This window comes from Euprymna scolopes, chromosome 12 (genome assembly GCF_053919585.1).
Source record: "Euprymna scolopes isolate OS-2025 chromosome 12, ASM5391958v1, whole genome shotgun sequence".
NCBI classification, from domain to species: Eukaryota; Metazoa; Mollusca; class Cephalopoda; order Sepiida; family Sepiolidae; genus Euprymna; species Euprymna scolopes.
The window spans coordinates 131,347,149-131,363,513 of record NC_136493.1 but is presented as its reverse complement, the minus strand read 5'-3'; the positions used below and the strand labels follow the sequence as shown (position 1 = coordinate 131,363,513).

The window sequence follows — 16,365 nt, the reverse complement described above, 5'->3', positions numbered from 1 at the left end:
AGTGAACCATAATCGGATGTTATAAATAAGTCGAATAAAAAAAAAAAAATTTTTTTTTTATTTGACTTATTTATTTTATAACATCGAATTATGGTTAACTTTTTTCTCATTATATATATATATATATATATATATATAGTTTACTGAATGTTTTTATTTTTACTTCAGTATAGGCGCTAATCAGTGATAAAATGTACACAACAAACAAAAAGTCACCTCCACCTGAAGATAATCTTGCAAATTGTCTGCTCAGTTAGTATTAGTACAAGCCGACACAATTGTTTGCTTATATAATCAATAAACAAACCTTTGGGATGAACATAATGAGTTTTTATTCCCAGTAAAGAATGAACAAGTAAAGTGTGTGTGTGTGTGTGTGTGTGTGTGTGTGTGTGTGTGTGTGTGTGTGTGTGTAAAAACGACAATGATTTGGTTTAGTAAAATCGTTAGTCTGATAAAGTTTTAAAAACAAAGATTCCTGGATCTTGAATAATGTATGGTTAAAGACAATCGACCAATGAAATTACTGTTTTAACATTAAAAGAGTAAATCAAAATATGGAATATTATAGCATTCCTCCTCTGGAACGGGTTCAGTGATGTTTGGGATGATTTCTAAATTGGAATCAATGTTTCTTCGTTGATTATCTGAAAAAAAAAAAAAAAAAAAAAAATAGCAAAACTGAAAATGTCTGCATATGTACTTATTTTGCTTATAAGGATGTAATCATAATAAATGTCAATAAAAAACGTGCGAAAGAAAGGAAAAATGCTGCAATGTGATATTACAGGACATCCTTCTCTCCCAAAATGTTAGGAAGTAATAAAAAAAAAACAAGGAAAAGAGGAAATAAGTTGACCCACAGAACAAAGTGTTAGAAAGTGAGGTTAATAGAAAGACAATAGGGGATGGGGAAGTTCATTAAAATGCACAAAGGTGATGAAAAATAGGATTGTTAATCAAGCTGTGGCGGTGACTGGGATAAAGGACCTGACTAGAGGTCAGTATATTTAGAGTTAGTTTATGGATTGTTTAAGATAGGGGGCAAGTTTTGCAAACAGTCTTGAGTTGACAGGAGTTGACGGGAGTTTACAGTTGGGGATAGTGGACGACAGTTAGTGGCTCAATGGTCCGCCAAAAGAGATTGGAAAGTCTGAAATCAAAGCCAAGAAGAAAATCACAAGTGGTAGTTTTCCTTTTCTTTTTTTTTTTATTTTAATTTTTTTTATCAGTTTGTTCAAACAGGGGATGGGGCATCCTACCAGATGCCAAACATTCACTCACTATCTCATATATTCCAACCGAGAGATCTTTTTAAGAATCTGACTGTCTCTTTAAATGCAATTGTTTGAATCTCACTTGCACTTGGTTCACCAGGTATATTTGCAAGGTGGTTTTTTAAATTCTTTTTCATGAGTCCAGTTGCTCCTATAATAACTGAAATGATAGATATCTTCCTAAGATTCCAATTTCTTTTCATGTCGTACATTAGATCCTGGTGTTTAGTTATCTTTTCCCTTTCAGTTCTGATTAACCCAGCATCAATGGGACACTAACTTCTACCAAGGTTGCTTCTTTCTTTTTCTTGTCCCATATCACTATGTCAGGTTTTACGGCTCTGCTTTCTAGGTACGTAGCTGTAAGAATTGTATAGTCATAGTGAATGGTGTATGACTTATTTCCAACTGTTCTTGCTGGTAAACATGTTCCCAGGATTTGCTGCTGCATTCAATATTCAACTTTTTACAGATCGTCCAGTGAAGATATTTACACATTTCATTGTGTCGCATCGTATAGCAGCCGTCCCCTCGCAGAACCTTACAGTTGGATGTCAGGTGGCTCACACTCTACTTCTGTGTGTCAGAACCTGAACTTGCTGCCATTGCTGAGACCACTCATTTTCTTAAAAGCATTGGTCATCAAGCCTTGATCTTGGGCAGCCATTATAATTCTCTCCTGGTTGTAGTGAAGCGATCCACTTTTCAGCCAGTCTATTGAGCCGCCTTTATCTATATAGTTCTGGGTGAATTCATCTAAAAAATACTTGGCACGCTGTTGATTGGCCCATTCTTTCAAGTTTTTGCAATGAAGTTCTTTGTATTTTTAGCGACTCTTTTGGGCAATTTCTGTTGCAGACTTGTTTTCTGATTCTGTCTGATTTGTAAGACAGTCTTGTCTAAAGTGTTCCGCCAGTTTTGTGATGGACATAGTTGTTTTAGGATATGATGTCAGAGGCTGGAAGACTAAAAGAACAAATTGATTTGGGAACTGATTGTGTATGGCCACCGTTTTTAAAGCTTTATTTTCAAGAAGAGGACAAGTGGAAACTCACATAACATGAAATTCGGTTCGTAGTATTTCAGGATATGTCAGCGGTATGAAGTCTAAAAATAAAATCTTTTTTACTAAGTCAACATTTCTCAAGGCCCAAATTCTATTCAAGAATAAATGTTAAGGCATGTCAGGTGGGTAGTGAGAACAACACAGCGATGATCAGTAATGGTGGAAATTGGATAGGATGTGGTTATTTAAGAGAATGGCTTGACAAGAACTTGTTTATATTAGATTTGAAAATGACCATGTTATAGTCAGCTGTTCTACAGACAATTCTATGAAAGAAACTTAGTTCATGGAATTTTCTTTTAGGTACAGATAGGGAGCAAGCGAAATTGTTGATATGTAGCTAAATGAGTATGAGATTTGAGTATTTGTTAATGTTTTACAGTGTGTGTTGGGGGGGGGGAGGTAATAAATTGAAGCTCAGTCGAGCACCTGCCATGAAAATAACAAAAGTATCAGATGGGTGACCAATTTGGGAATACCAGCTGTTGTACATAAAGGGATGTCAACACCTTCTTGCAGGAGTTTCAAAAACCTAATGTTATCATCTCCCCTAACGGGGATATATATGCAACTGGGGACTGCTTGTGGATTTCACACTCCCATGGAACTTCCTCCTTCGACTTGAAAACGACCATGTTATAGACAGCAGCGAAGCAGTGCCATGGTATTGCATTCCACAGAAGGACAGTTCTATGAAAGAAACTTTGTTCATGGAATTTTCTTTTAGTTTTAGGCACAGATAAAGAATAAGGAAATTAGAACAGTTGTTCTAGTTAGATGAGTATTTGTTGTGAATGATTTAGGTGTGGGGAGGGGTGACCATAGATTGAAGCTCAGTCGAGCACCTGCCATGAAAATAACGATGGTGGTTAAAAGGAATCACAATATGTGCAACACGTAGTATAAGAAAAATGTCTTTGTTTATTTTATTATCCAGGACGATGGTTTGAATAATATGAGATGTGCTGTAAGGAAAAAACACTCACTCGATGAAAGGTACGTGTCTAGACCAGCAGAACTAAAAGAAGTTACACAAAGAAAACTTCACTCCTTTATTTCACTTGATCTCTTACGTACAGATAAAAAGGGAAATTGTTGACAACGGTTGTAGGTAGATGAGTCTTTGTTGCAAATTTCACTTCTTTTCATTTATTTATAGACTATTTGCAGATGTATCTAGCATTGCTCAGTATTAAACATAACATTAAATTCCTTTAAAAAAAAAAAAAATGACGTAAAAAAAATAAATAAAATGGAAGGAAACTGAGACTTGTGCATGTGAGTATTATGTTTTTCTGAACAGTTCACTTCTTGCAAGTAAAAAAAAATACCTGGACTGAGATCAAAACCAAAACCTAAAAACAGCGAATGAATTATGATAACCATTAGGCCAGCTTGACACAATCTTTAAAAAGTATTTTCAAACCTACTTATTCTTAACATAAGGAAGTTATCATGTGAACGATTTGTGCATGCACAGTCATGAAGCAATTGACAAACATAAAAATCCGATGACCTCCACCCCCGCCCCTGAAGTACCAATTTTGACCCCTTAGCAGCCCTTTTTTTCTGGATGAAAACTGATTAAAAAGCTTTTCCACATGTCTGAATACCCTATATACCAAATTTCATGTCTGTACACACATTCTCACTTTTCTAAAGATATAGATTTACATAGATGACAATTATTTTACTTAAAAAAAAAAGGAAACAATTTATTTTAAAAAGATTTAAATTGTTACAAAGTTTTAGTGTTATCAAAATGTTAAAAACTACATTCAGATCGTTTTTAGTGTTATATAGAGAAATCTTTATTGAAACATACTATTCTTCTTACCGTTTATCATTATTTGGACTTCTTTCACTGAACTTCTTTTGTGCGAGTCACCCTGAACAAGATTCCTAGCGATGAGAGTTAAAAAATCACCGGACACTGGTAATTTATCTTTAGCTGCATCAGGATTTTCGGCAAACTTTTTATGAAAAAAATTTTTAAATGCAAAAATAAAATGCAACATATAAATTGAAAAAAAATTGCAAAAATAAAATTTAAAAAAAAAAAAATTGAAAAAAAAAACCTAATAAATAAAATGAAAATATGAATAAAAAAGAAAGGAAAAAAAAAAAAATAAAATAAACAAACAATAAAATAAATGCAAGGAAAAACAAAAAACCCAAAAAGATAAAAATATTAAACCATGATACAAAACCAATAACATATTGTATTAAAATGTTTTTTTTAGAAAATAATCTGTTTGTTTTGCGTTACGGCATATCAACCCTTTTTGGATTATTTAATGCAACATCTGATCATTTTGGTAAAAATTTTATGTTTCAAATTCTTTATATCTTCAAATATTTATCATGGCTTTGGTTGTTTTGTAGAGAAAAATCGTTTTTTTTGTTATTGATTTTGCATAACATGATTGAGTTTTGCAAAAGAAAAAAAAAGAACAATAACCTCAATGTTTAGATGCATTTTTGGTCAGAAAGACAGTATCTTAAGCCAGCCTGATCTGGTAACACCAATAGAGGGGAGGAGAGGAAGAGAAATATAGATAAACAAGAAAGCAGGTATATGATAGTCAATGAATGGAGAGTGGAACCAAAAAGGAAAATAAGAGAGGAGGATGAAATCAAAGAGAAAAAACATTTTGTCATGCTTATTATATTTCTACAGGGTGGAACAATAAATTTGTTGCAGCTAAATTTTAAAACTTATTGAAATATTAATTCAGGTAACTTGATTTTGTAGTAGAGCTGACATGTATTCAATGTAGCCACCTTCAGTCTCAATCACTGCCTCGATACAGGTGCATGCTTTTTTCACAAGCAGTAGCGGGAGCTTGGCGAATACTTGGCAGATGGCGGCGATCAAGCTGGCTTTGGTGTTGCGAGAGGTCATGTTGGGATGTTTTTGACGTATGACCAAACGAAGTAGCTCAGTGTGTTCAGGTTGGAGGAGGAGGAGGAGGAGGAGGAGGAGGAGGAGGAGGAGGAGCGCCAGTGAGAGGAGGGTACAAAGTCATAACATTTTTTCTAAAACCAAGTCTGGGTCTCTTTGGACTTACGGGCCAGTGCCGGGTCCTGCTGCCACACTCAGGGTCTACCAGCGTCCATCTGATTGCACCAAGAGATCATCACACTCTTCAGCACATCCAGGTACACTTTGGTGTTGACTTTCAAGCCGACTTCAAAGATGTGAGGTGGCATGATATGACCCTCACTTGAAACCATACCAAAGACTATAATCGTGGCCCGAAACTGTTTTCATCACCCTGGACATGTCCCTATTATTTGTAGCAATCCAGCGATACATTTTGAGGGTGCTGGCAATGGTCCTGTTGTCATAACTTGGATCAGTAGAAAGCATGAGTTGTACAGTGGTGAATCTCCAATTTCGCTCGTTGAATATTGTGTCACTTTCAGACATGATAGAAGACTCCTTTCGCTCTTTAGATTTGTATACAACGGGCCAACTAGTAGATGATCTGCAATAAAAAAAGAATACCGTTGTTTTTTTAACGGAAATGGAATCATGTTGTCTTTTCTAGGGCGACAATTTTATTGTTCCACCCTGTAGAGAAAGTTGTGGTTATTGCTGTTTATATATAGTAAAAAAAGATGTTGTACCTTTTGGATCAGATAAAGAGGGTTACTGTATCTTTCTTGTTCATCATAAATGTATTTTCTGGTCTTGACAAACATAATGGCCATTCCAATGGAGAAAGAGTCAGCCTTGGTTGAAACTGTTTCAATGTTGTTGTAATTTTGTGAAAACTTTTGGGTCAACTCTATGGCTGAAATGGTTGAAGGACAAAAAAAAAAATAATTTTGGCAGGCATATACAAATCCCCCTCCAACTCACAAATAGCTCTAAAAAAAAAAAAAAAAAAAAAAAAAAACATTTTTTGGAATATTTAATAGAGTAATTAAGGAAAAGATTCAAATAAAGGTTACCAAAAGCAAAATAACCTTCAATCTGAAGTGGAATGGGGCTATAGATGATAAACGGATGTAACATTTAATATCACAAAAACAAGTCATCCTCCTTCATTGAAGTCTGAAGGCAACTTACTCAAATTGTCTAAAATTCCATGCATTCGTATACAATGAAACATACTACTTATCCATCCATCTATATTTAACTATACTTACAGACTACGCAATAACCTATATCTATCAGGTATAACTGTACTCCATATCAAATGTTCTCTTGTATCTATACTGAGCATATATCTTATCTTTCAGTCATATTAAATATTCAGTTTGGGCACTAAATCATAATTTCTAATAGCAAGTAAATCATACTTTAACACTTTATCCTAATCCTAAACTTACTAAACCATATCTAACCATGCATTAACTCGTCTCTCTCAATCCAATGCTGTTGCAAATTTAGTTGCTTCCACTGCATGAATTTTTACCTATACCCTCTCCCAGTAAAAATGAAAATGGAAAGCATAGTAATGTCCTTTTTTTAACCACGTTTGAGGAGTGAAATTTTTCTGTAGATGTTAACCTAAATACCCGATTTTTTCAGGAGATATTAACCTAAATAACAATTAATATTAACCACCCATGCGGGGTCGCAGAAATACCTGGATTAGGACCCAGGCGCGGGGCGAACCCTCTCGGAGCTGATGGATCCGTAGATCTTCCCAGGTCATCCGTCTAGGAGGAAAACTCTGAAGCTAAACCTAGGGGAGGGAGGCCTCTTCAGTCCTGGTCGACAACCTTCCTAGAGCTGGTGACTCAAGCAAATCACCGGTTGGCAAACCTAAACTGCTTAAGGAGGAGATAGGCTTCCTTCTTTGCCTATTGGCCAGGCATAGAGGTACTATCACAAGGACTCGTCTGAATCGCCCAGTAGTTGACCTTATTTTCTGACTAGGGCAATGAACGCCGTTTTTCCCCGCTCCTGTCACATCCCATCCATCCCATCCCCTTAAACTGGACACAGTGGGGTGCTTCAGTGCCATATATGTCGGTGCAGTTGGACTGGGCTGGCTTTGCCTAATGGATTGAGGGTACCAGATTGACAGTTCCTGGCTGCTGTTTCCGACTGATAGTACAGGAGCCCTAACTCTTTGGTAGCGCTTAGAGCGGCTGCTCCATCAACAGTTGTATAATATCGGGATGTTTGTAGTGCCATGTCGTGCATGGAAAGGGACCTTGCACTCATCTCCGGTGGGCTTTCCTGAGGCCACAATCCTGTGGGTGAGGACAGCTGATGGTCTACTTGTATTGCATGTCTGATATTCTGCACAACTACTTGTCCAGCAACCCCTCACTCACTCACCCTAACTGAAACTTTTAAATAAAATGAAATGACAGCTCAAGCAAAATTTACGTTTAAACCAGGACCAAACTCAAAGAAAACCAACCTGCCTCCTCCCTTGAGGCTTGCATTTACAAATATCCACGGGCTTAGAACTAACTTAGATGATGTTGAGTCATTTCTCCTTGTAAACACCCCAGATATCTTAGCATTAAGTGAAACTAACCTTCACTCCTCCATTCCCTCTACCCACTTTAACATGCCTGGTTATCTCCCACTTTACCGTAAGGACTCGGACAGACATATGCATGGGCTTGGAGTCTATATTCGTAACACCCTCTCCCTGACTAGAGAAATAAAACTAGAATCAGACGACCAGGCCTTTATGTGCTTCAGACTAAATGTGCAACACAATATTAGCTACTTGTATTTTCTCTACCGCTCTCCCTCAACCCAAGACTGTACCCTAATAAACAAAGTCTCAGACAGCATAGATATAGCACTCTCTCTCGATACTAGCGCACAAGTACATGTATTTGGTGACTTCAATGTCCACCACAGTAACTGGCTAGGATTCTCTAATCACACAGACGTAGCTGGTAGCACAACACATAGCTTCTCTATATCCCATTCCCTATCTCAGATGGTTACATTTCCAACACGTTTCCAGACCAGCAAGATCTACATGCCTCACTTCTAGATCTCTTTCTGACAACGGTTCCCGATGACTGTACAACAAATGTCCACAGTCCACTCGGGAATGCTGATCACGCTGTGATAATGGTAGAAATCAGCCTAAATTCTCGCCCTAAAACTGAAGACCCATTACTCAAAACAACAAGGTATTACAAAAAGGCTGATTGGGAAGCCATCAGGGAACTCATCAGAGATGCCCCATGGCAAAATATCTTTACACTTCCAGCGGAACAGTGTGCAAATGAGACCACTGAATGGTTCAAAACTGCAATTGAAGCACATGTTCCCGCACAGAAATTCTATAGCAAGCTCCACTCTCCCCAATGGTTTACTTCTGCTTGTGCAGTTGCCATTTGTCAAAGGCAGCATGCGTTCCGCAGATTCAACCGACATAAGTCCAGCTCAAATAAACAGAAGTATATAGAAGCTAGAAATAATTGTAAGAGAGTGATAGAGACAGCTAAGACAGATTACTCTGAAACCACCAGAAAACGCATCGAAGCACAGAAATTAGGAATCCAGGATTTTTGGAAAATCTACAACAGCGTAGTAAATAATGGACAGTCAACTATTCCCCGACTAACAAACAACCATGAGGTAGCTTGCACGGCAACTGACAAGGCTAATCTGCTTGCCAGTCGATTTGCCTCAAACTCCACACTGAACCCGGTACACCACTCCCTCCTTGATTTTCCTCTGCGAACAGACGCCACACTAGACGATTTGAAAATCACCCCTTCTCAGGTACATGCTATTATAAAAAACCTAGACACCTCAAAAGCATGTGGACCAGATCTCATCCCGGCTGTGCTATTAAAAAAATGCTCTGCCGAGGTTGCTCCAGTTCTCTCCAAACTTTACAATAAATGCCTCAACGAATCTTGCTTTCCAGACTGCTGGAAAACCGCTTCTGTAGTACCAGTCTTCAAGAATTCTGGTGAAAGAACTGACCCACTAAATTATCACCCCATTAGCCTCCTCCCGCTTTTCGCCAAAATATTTGAGTCCTTAGTTAATCAAGCCCTAGTCCAGCACCTAACAGCTGCTAAACTCCTGACTGACAAACAATATGGATTCAGGCAAGCCCGTTCAACAGCAGATATCTTAACTGTAGTTTCTGAACATATATACCGTTCATTGGACAAAACAGGGGAGGGTAGAGTGGTAGCCCTTGATATATCTAAGGCTTTTGACAGGGTATGGCACGATGGTCTTCTAAGGAAAATTAGATCATATGGAATCACTGGAAGAATTCATAACTTAAAAAATCCTTCTTAAGTAAGAGAAAAATCAAAGTTGTCCTCGACGGTCGTACATCTAAACAATATGACATAAATGCGGGAGTACCTCAGGGGTCTATCCTTGGACCTCTATTATTCCTGATATTCATAAATGACCTCCCTGATAAAATTGTTTCCGAGATGCGTATATTTGCCGATGACACCACTCTCTATAACAGATATGAGGGGAAAACAAATGAACACATATCCAAGGAAATGGCAGAAACACTAGAGGATGATCTCCAATCTGTAGTGGAATGGGGACAAAAATTGATGGTCACATTCAATGCTGCTAAAACTAAGCTTGTTTCCTTCAATAACTACAAGAAACCTTCTCAACCACCAATAGCAATGGCCAAGAACACATTGACTGAAAGTACTTTTTTAAAACTCCTCAGCCTAACGTTTACAGGGAATATGAACTGGAATAGATACATTGAGAGCATTGCCAAGGCTGCTGCAAGGAAGGTTAGCTCCCGCTACCATGCTAGAAAACTACTTACGCCTGACAGTATCCTGTACCTCTATAAGGCCACCATTCGCCCATGTATGGAGTACTGTTGTCACATCTGGGCTGGTGCGTCTGCTGCTTGTCTCTCACTCCTGGACAGGGTTCAAAAGAGAGTCGCCAATCTGATAGGTCTTGAATTGTAATCTAGGCTTCAGCCTCTTTCCCATCTACGAGATGTTGCATTCCTCTACCTGTTCTACAAATACTTTAATGGTGAATGCTCTGATGAACTGCAAACATTTGTACCTCCTTAATGTAACTACCCCCGACAAACCCGACAAGCTACTAAGTCTCATCTCTTTACAGTAGAGATCCCTAGGTGCAGGAAAGCCTTTTACTCCAATAGTTTCTTCCCCAGAACTGCAGGTCTTTGGAACTCTCTTCCGGGATTCTGCTTTCCCAACTGTACTGATATGCAGAAGTTCAAGTATAATGTTAACAAACATCTTTCTACTCTTCTCCCTTCATAATGACCCCGCTAATTAATTCCCTAATAGTAGCCCCCTGCTTCAAAGTGGCACTGTGCCTTGTTTGGGGTGAAAATTGAATAAAAAAAAAAAAATTTTTTTTAAATTACAAGAAACATTTTCAAACACTAATTGCCATGATTGATAACTAGTGCTGCGACAACAGCATATTCTTTTCATTGTTTTGACTCTCTAGTATCGATGCTTCTGTTCAGTCTCAAAAGACAAAGGATACCCCCTGTAAGGGCAGCTGTGCATGTAATTGTGAGGCAAAGGTTGCGCAATCTCTAACCACCCTTCTCCTGAATCGGCACTGTTTGAGTCCAGTGGCAAGGAGAAGTCCAAGACGATTGGAAACAATGCCGAGATAAGCAGAGAGCACATATAGCACCTGGAAGTCCCAAATGGTCACCCATTTAGTACTGACCCGGTTAACATTGCTCAACTTTGGTGATCCAGCAGGAACCGGTGTGTCAACGTGATTGTGCCGTATACTCTCGAGTATATATCAGTTAATACTTTGTGTTTTTATATAGAGTGATGATTGGTTGATTAACTGAGTCTGTGTTGGATATATACTCGAGAGTCAAAACAATGAAAAGAATATTCTGTTGTCATAGACCTACTAATAACATGTTAGCTGAGAGCTCACTGTTCAAATTCCACGACTTAATATTCAAAGGCAAAATGCATTGGAAGAACTACATTGAGAGCATTGCTAAGGCAATTACAAAGAAGATAGGCTCCTTCTACTATGCTATTTTGGCAGATGCATACAAAACTCTCACCCACCCCATGCACAGTTCTCTTAAAAAAGGGTGTGGAGTAAAAAAGAAAAAAAGATTCACTGACCTTTTGCTAAAAGCGTTGCATTCTCTTGGAACGTGCTTGAAACCATTGCTTGTCTGATATACAGGTATAAGATTTCTGGGGAGGCATAGTACGATGTGATATTGAGGCCATTAGTGGATCCATTATCCGGTCTAGATGAGCCCCAATCGGTCAGTTTTAATAGGAATCCATTCTTCGTAAAAAGCATGCAAATATTTTCAGCTGGACAGAGAAAAAAAAAACATGTTTGCGTAAATGTTTTGTGTTTTTGTTGTTGATTTTAAAATGAAGATATTCAAATATGTGTCTAAAAAGGCTGTAGCAATGTAGAAAACCAGGGTGTTGAAGTGACGTGATGTATGAATGAAAACAGTCAAAAATAAAAAAGTTTGTATATCTACTTATTTTTCAAAATGTTTCTGAATCCTTCACACATATAAATCAATAAATATGAACTTACAAAAAAAAATACAAGTCCAGAATTGCATTTATGGCAATAAACAATTTAAAAAAAAAACTGTACTTATCACAGAATCAAGATGGTATATTCCAAAAATCATGACAATTAATTAGTTTTTTTATTTAAGACTAACCTGGGTGCCCAGTGTTGCCCGTGTGTTTGGAGGTGTGTGTTGGGCACAAAAAAAAAAGTGGTAGTAGGCAGGCTTGAACCCATACCACGAAGGAGGAAAAGTATGTGGAAAAAAAAAAAAACGAAACGTGACGTCTTCGCTGTTGCGTCCATCACCAAACCAGAAGTGGCAAAGGTTTAAATTAAGGCTAGTCAATCAAAAAGAGTGGATGACTTTCTAAAATATTGGAGGAAAAAGCGACCCCTCCCCATAGAAAAGTGCCTAGTTGAGGGTGAAGGAATTAATGTTTTAAGTCAATTTTTTTATGTTTGTCGTGCGAAGGGTTGCGCTTCAAAATGATACCGATCTAGACATACAACTATACATACATACATTTAAACAGACAGGGAGATTTATATAATTGATGAAAAGCATCAAACTCAGTACAGAACCCTGGTGTCATCCTATTTTAACCCTTTATGACCTGGTTGAACAAATTCATTCAGTCATAAATAAATAAATATAACAGCATAAATAAAGTGCAAATTGATTCAAACACGCCTTTTACGTATTAGTTCAGTATCTGGGTGGATACCAAATACCTCCAACTGTCCATTGTTTACATTCAGTATGCTGCCATCTGTTTCAAGAGAGTGGAGGATTTCGTTTGTTGTCATAAACACACTTTTTCAAGCACTATGGATAATAATCAAGATAAGTTTATGAAATGCAAAAATTCTCAGTGGTAGTTTAACTATTGAACTTCATAATTTTTTTTCAGTTTGAAGACAACCATAGCATCATTACTCTTTAAACTAAAATTAGCAATAAATATTGTTTTGATCATCTACATCATAATTCAGGCCATAAAGGGTTAACATTAAATATGTCACCAAATACATTGTTAATTCTAATCTTTTGATCCAGCTTTGGCTGCATCCATCCAGGACGGGTTGAACCGGCTCCTCCCATAGAACACAAAGCATTCTGAAAGAATGCAAACCACACACAACACAGCAGTGGCCAGTTGTAACACAGCTTTGAGCATTTCTATACATTGCTTAAAAAAAGAAAAGTCTTTTGAACACTGATGGTATTAAAACTTAAATTCTTTTCTACAGTTTGCATTTGAGAGACGAAAGTGTTTTTTCGAGATAAGTGACTTCTATATTAATCCTACTTTTTATCTTTAGATTCAAATATTAATAACTACATTTTATTTCAGTATTTAATTTATGTATTTCTGTTTTATTAAATGCTAGCGTTTTTCTCGTCCATAAATGTTTATTTATCTACCAAGTTGATTGCAAAAATAGATTAGGTAATTGTATTCATTGTTAGTTCATGAGAGGGGAATCTATCACCATACTTTCCCTTAAACACGTCCGTTGGGCTTTTATTATGTATAATACGTAATAGTTTTTTTTTTTTTGTAATGGAGAGTAGAAGACGCATTGTGGATGCGTTATTGGCAGCTCCTATTACACTCGCTTCTCCTTATTTGTCCCTCAGTCCTCATTTTTTAATGAGTGATTTTTCTGATTAAGGGAGAAGAAAAAGCTGTTTTCTAGGTTGGCAGTATTTTGCGCGAACAATTGGCTGAGATGGTGGAAATTTTTTGTTTCTATGTCTATCCTTGTAGCCATGTCACTAGTAAGGGTACTGGAGGTAAACGTTTTATCTGGCCTGACGTTATCTGCCTGATAGTCAGGGACCCGAACCTTGGATTAACCACTAAGGAGGCTGTCCTATCAGCAGGTGCAAATTACTGGGGCTGCTGTATTGCCATTTGGTGAATGGATTCTGGACCATGCAGTAGCTTCTGGTGGGGCCTCTCGATGCCATATTAGTGGGTAATTGTTACGGCTTTACCTTATCATGTGCTAAAAAAAAAAATTCTTCGTTTCTTTTTCTCTCTTAGTTTCCCCTCCCTGTCCTGCTCTAAGCAAATCTGACGACCTAGTTCACAAATTCCAAAATTTCATCATGACAAGTTTTAAAAAAAATACACGATTAAACCCGGTTATCCAACTTCCAACGTAGACCCCTACTACCATGTCTCCTTCTCCAACATCAGGGGTCTATGTTCTAACCTTCCAGAGGTTGAAACCCAAGTACAGGAGACTAAACCAGACCTTTTATTTTTAAGTGAAACTGACATTGGACAGGCTATTTCCCTAGATGAGTTTGTAATTAAAAGATACTCTAACTTAACTTCCAAATCTGACCCCCAAGATTGCCATGGGCATGGAATATGTGCCTATATTAAAGATGGCTTTCCATGTGATAGGGACATCTCCAGAGAAGATCCTAACTTACCCTATATGTGCTTCCGGGTTGCATTAGCTCACACTACTGCATTTATATTTACTCTCTATCGCCCCCACAACAGCGGAGTTACTATCTTTAAAAGCATATCTGAGAAAATTGACCAAGTCCTATCTGCTTATCCTTCAGCTAACATTCACGTATGTGGAGACTTCAATGTTCACAATGTGGAATGGTTGACCCACTCAAACAAGATCGATGATGAGGGGAGGTTCTGTCATGATTTCTCCATTGCTTATGACCTTACTCAGATTGTTCACTAACCCACCCATGTGCCCGACAATGACGGCCAGTATGCGAGTCTCCTAAACCTTTTTCTCACAACTTGCCCTGAACTATGTTCAGTTTCTGTTCTGTCTCCTCTTGGATCTTCCGACAACTCTGTTGTATCAATAAAGATAAAGATGAAATGTAATAAGTCCCCAGACGTACCTCTCTATCGTACAGTATATTGATACATTAAGGCTAACTGGGATAGCTTCCATACATTTATATCGGATCTACCTCTGCGTTCCTGTATGAATGAAGGGAGGAAGCGCCCACGTGTCTGCGCGTCATGCCTTACCTTGGAACGCTCCTACGGTGTGCGTACGTGCATGGCCGAAACATGAAAGAAATTCCAAAATGGCGCCGTCCTCATTTTGTAGATTGTGCGATCATCACTGGGCCCCACGTGACCGTTCTTTGGCTGCTGATTGGCCGAGGACGAACGGCGGAAGGATAAAGGGAGTGTGTTTGGAACATGGGGGTGTCTTTTCTAGGATCGACGTCAGTGTGATCGTATCGGTGAACTGCTGCAGCTTTAAGAGTACTTTAGTGTGTGTGTGATTTTTTGGGACTTGCTCGTCTGCTGACTTTACAGGACTTTCTTTTCTGCTGATTCTACAGGACCTGCCCTTCTGCAGAACTTGGAACAAAACTTCAAGCCTTTTCTTTCTTTTCACACGTAGTTGCCTGAAAAGGTAGAATCCGACTTACTTGTGAAACGGCTTTAAGCTTTTTCGGCAAAGGCGCCGCCGGACAAGCGCAGAGGGACAACACGTTCAAAGTTCTTTACGCCAGACAAAACACAATGTAACTCCAACTTTTCCGCCCAGTCAAGTACCAGGGTTGATCCATCGAACTCCGGTATTAATTTGAGGTCAATTTTTCCCCCATTTCGCCGAAATAGCTTAAAGCCACGACACTGGACACCCCGGAGTGAGACGGACATATTATTTCGCACACTTAACCAACCCGTCAGTGTCCAAAAACAGAGTAGAATCAGTGGTCAAGGAATGCCAAATATGCCAGTCAATCGACCCGGCTCCCACCAAATGGCAGAAAGGTCGGCTGGAAGTCGACGGAACTTGGAGCCGGCTGGGCATGGACATAACCCACTATGGTGGTCAGCACTTCCTCACACTAATCGATTGCGGACCGACGAGGTTTGCGATCTGGCGACTGTTAACAAGACAGGACTCGGCTAGTGTCATCCGCCAATTAGAGTCTATATTTTACGAGCGGGGGCCACCCGAAGAGATTCTTACGGACAACGACACAGCCTTTTGCAGCGGGGAATTCAGGCGTTTCATGGACGAGTGGGGGACCCGGCTTAGACACAGGTGTGCGTATGTGCCGAGTGGCAACGGTATAGCAGAGCGGTGCCACCGAAGTGTGAAACGGATAGCAGCAAGGAAGCAATGCACGATTGCGGAGGCGGTATATAGGTACATTCCATGAACAAAGCTTCTTTCTTCGAACTGCACGCCTGTAGAATTGTCTTCCGTTTTCCTGCTTTCCGGCTGACTACAATATGGTTGCCTTCAAGTCTAACGTAAACAAGTTCTTGATGAGCCGTTCCGGATAACTTAACAAATTTACCGAATTTTCATTACTAATGATTATTATATTGTCCAATTTCTTCTGTACACTCTTTAACCCTTATCTTCCAGTGGCCTCTTGGCCTTGATAATGCGGTGATGCCTGTTTAAAAAAAAAAAATTGAAAAGAAAAAGACCTTTATCAACCACTCATTTGCCCCCAAACTCAAAGTTCACAAGGTAACACTCCGCAT

General features: G+C 38.6%; 1 protein-coding gene across 1 annotated transcript in view; it reads right to left on the bottom strand.

The window, feature by feature from the left end:
• Positions 1-308: 308 nt before the first annotated feature.
• LOC145291484 (mitogen-activated protein kinase kinase kinase 8-like) overlaps positions 309-16,365 on the bottom strand; it is a 43,115-nt gene continuing 27,058 nt past the window's right edge. The window contains exons 8-11 of the mRNA XM_080137365.1: positions 11,431-11,631; positions 5,977-6,143; positions 4,181-4,316; positions 309-647 (exon numbers count right to left, since the gene is read on the bottom strand). Coding sequence (XP_079993491.1) covers positions 538-647; positions 4,181-4,316; positions 5,977-6,143; positions 11,431-11,631 — 614 coding nt within the window. The 3' untranslated portion in view covers positions 309-537. The remainder of the gene's footprint in view (positions 648-4,180; positions 4,317-5,976; positions 6,144-11,430; positions 11,632-16,365) is intronic.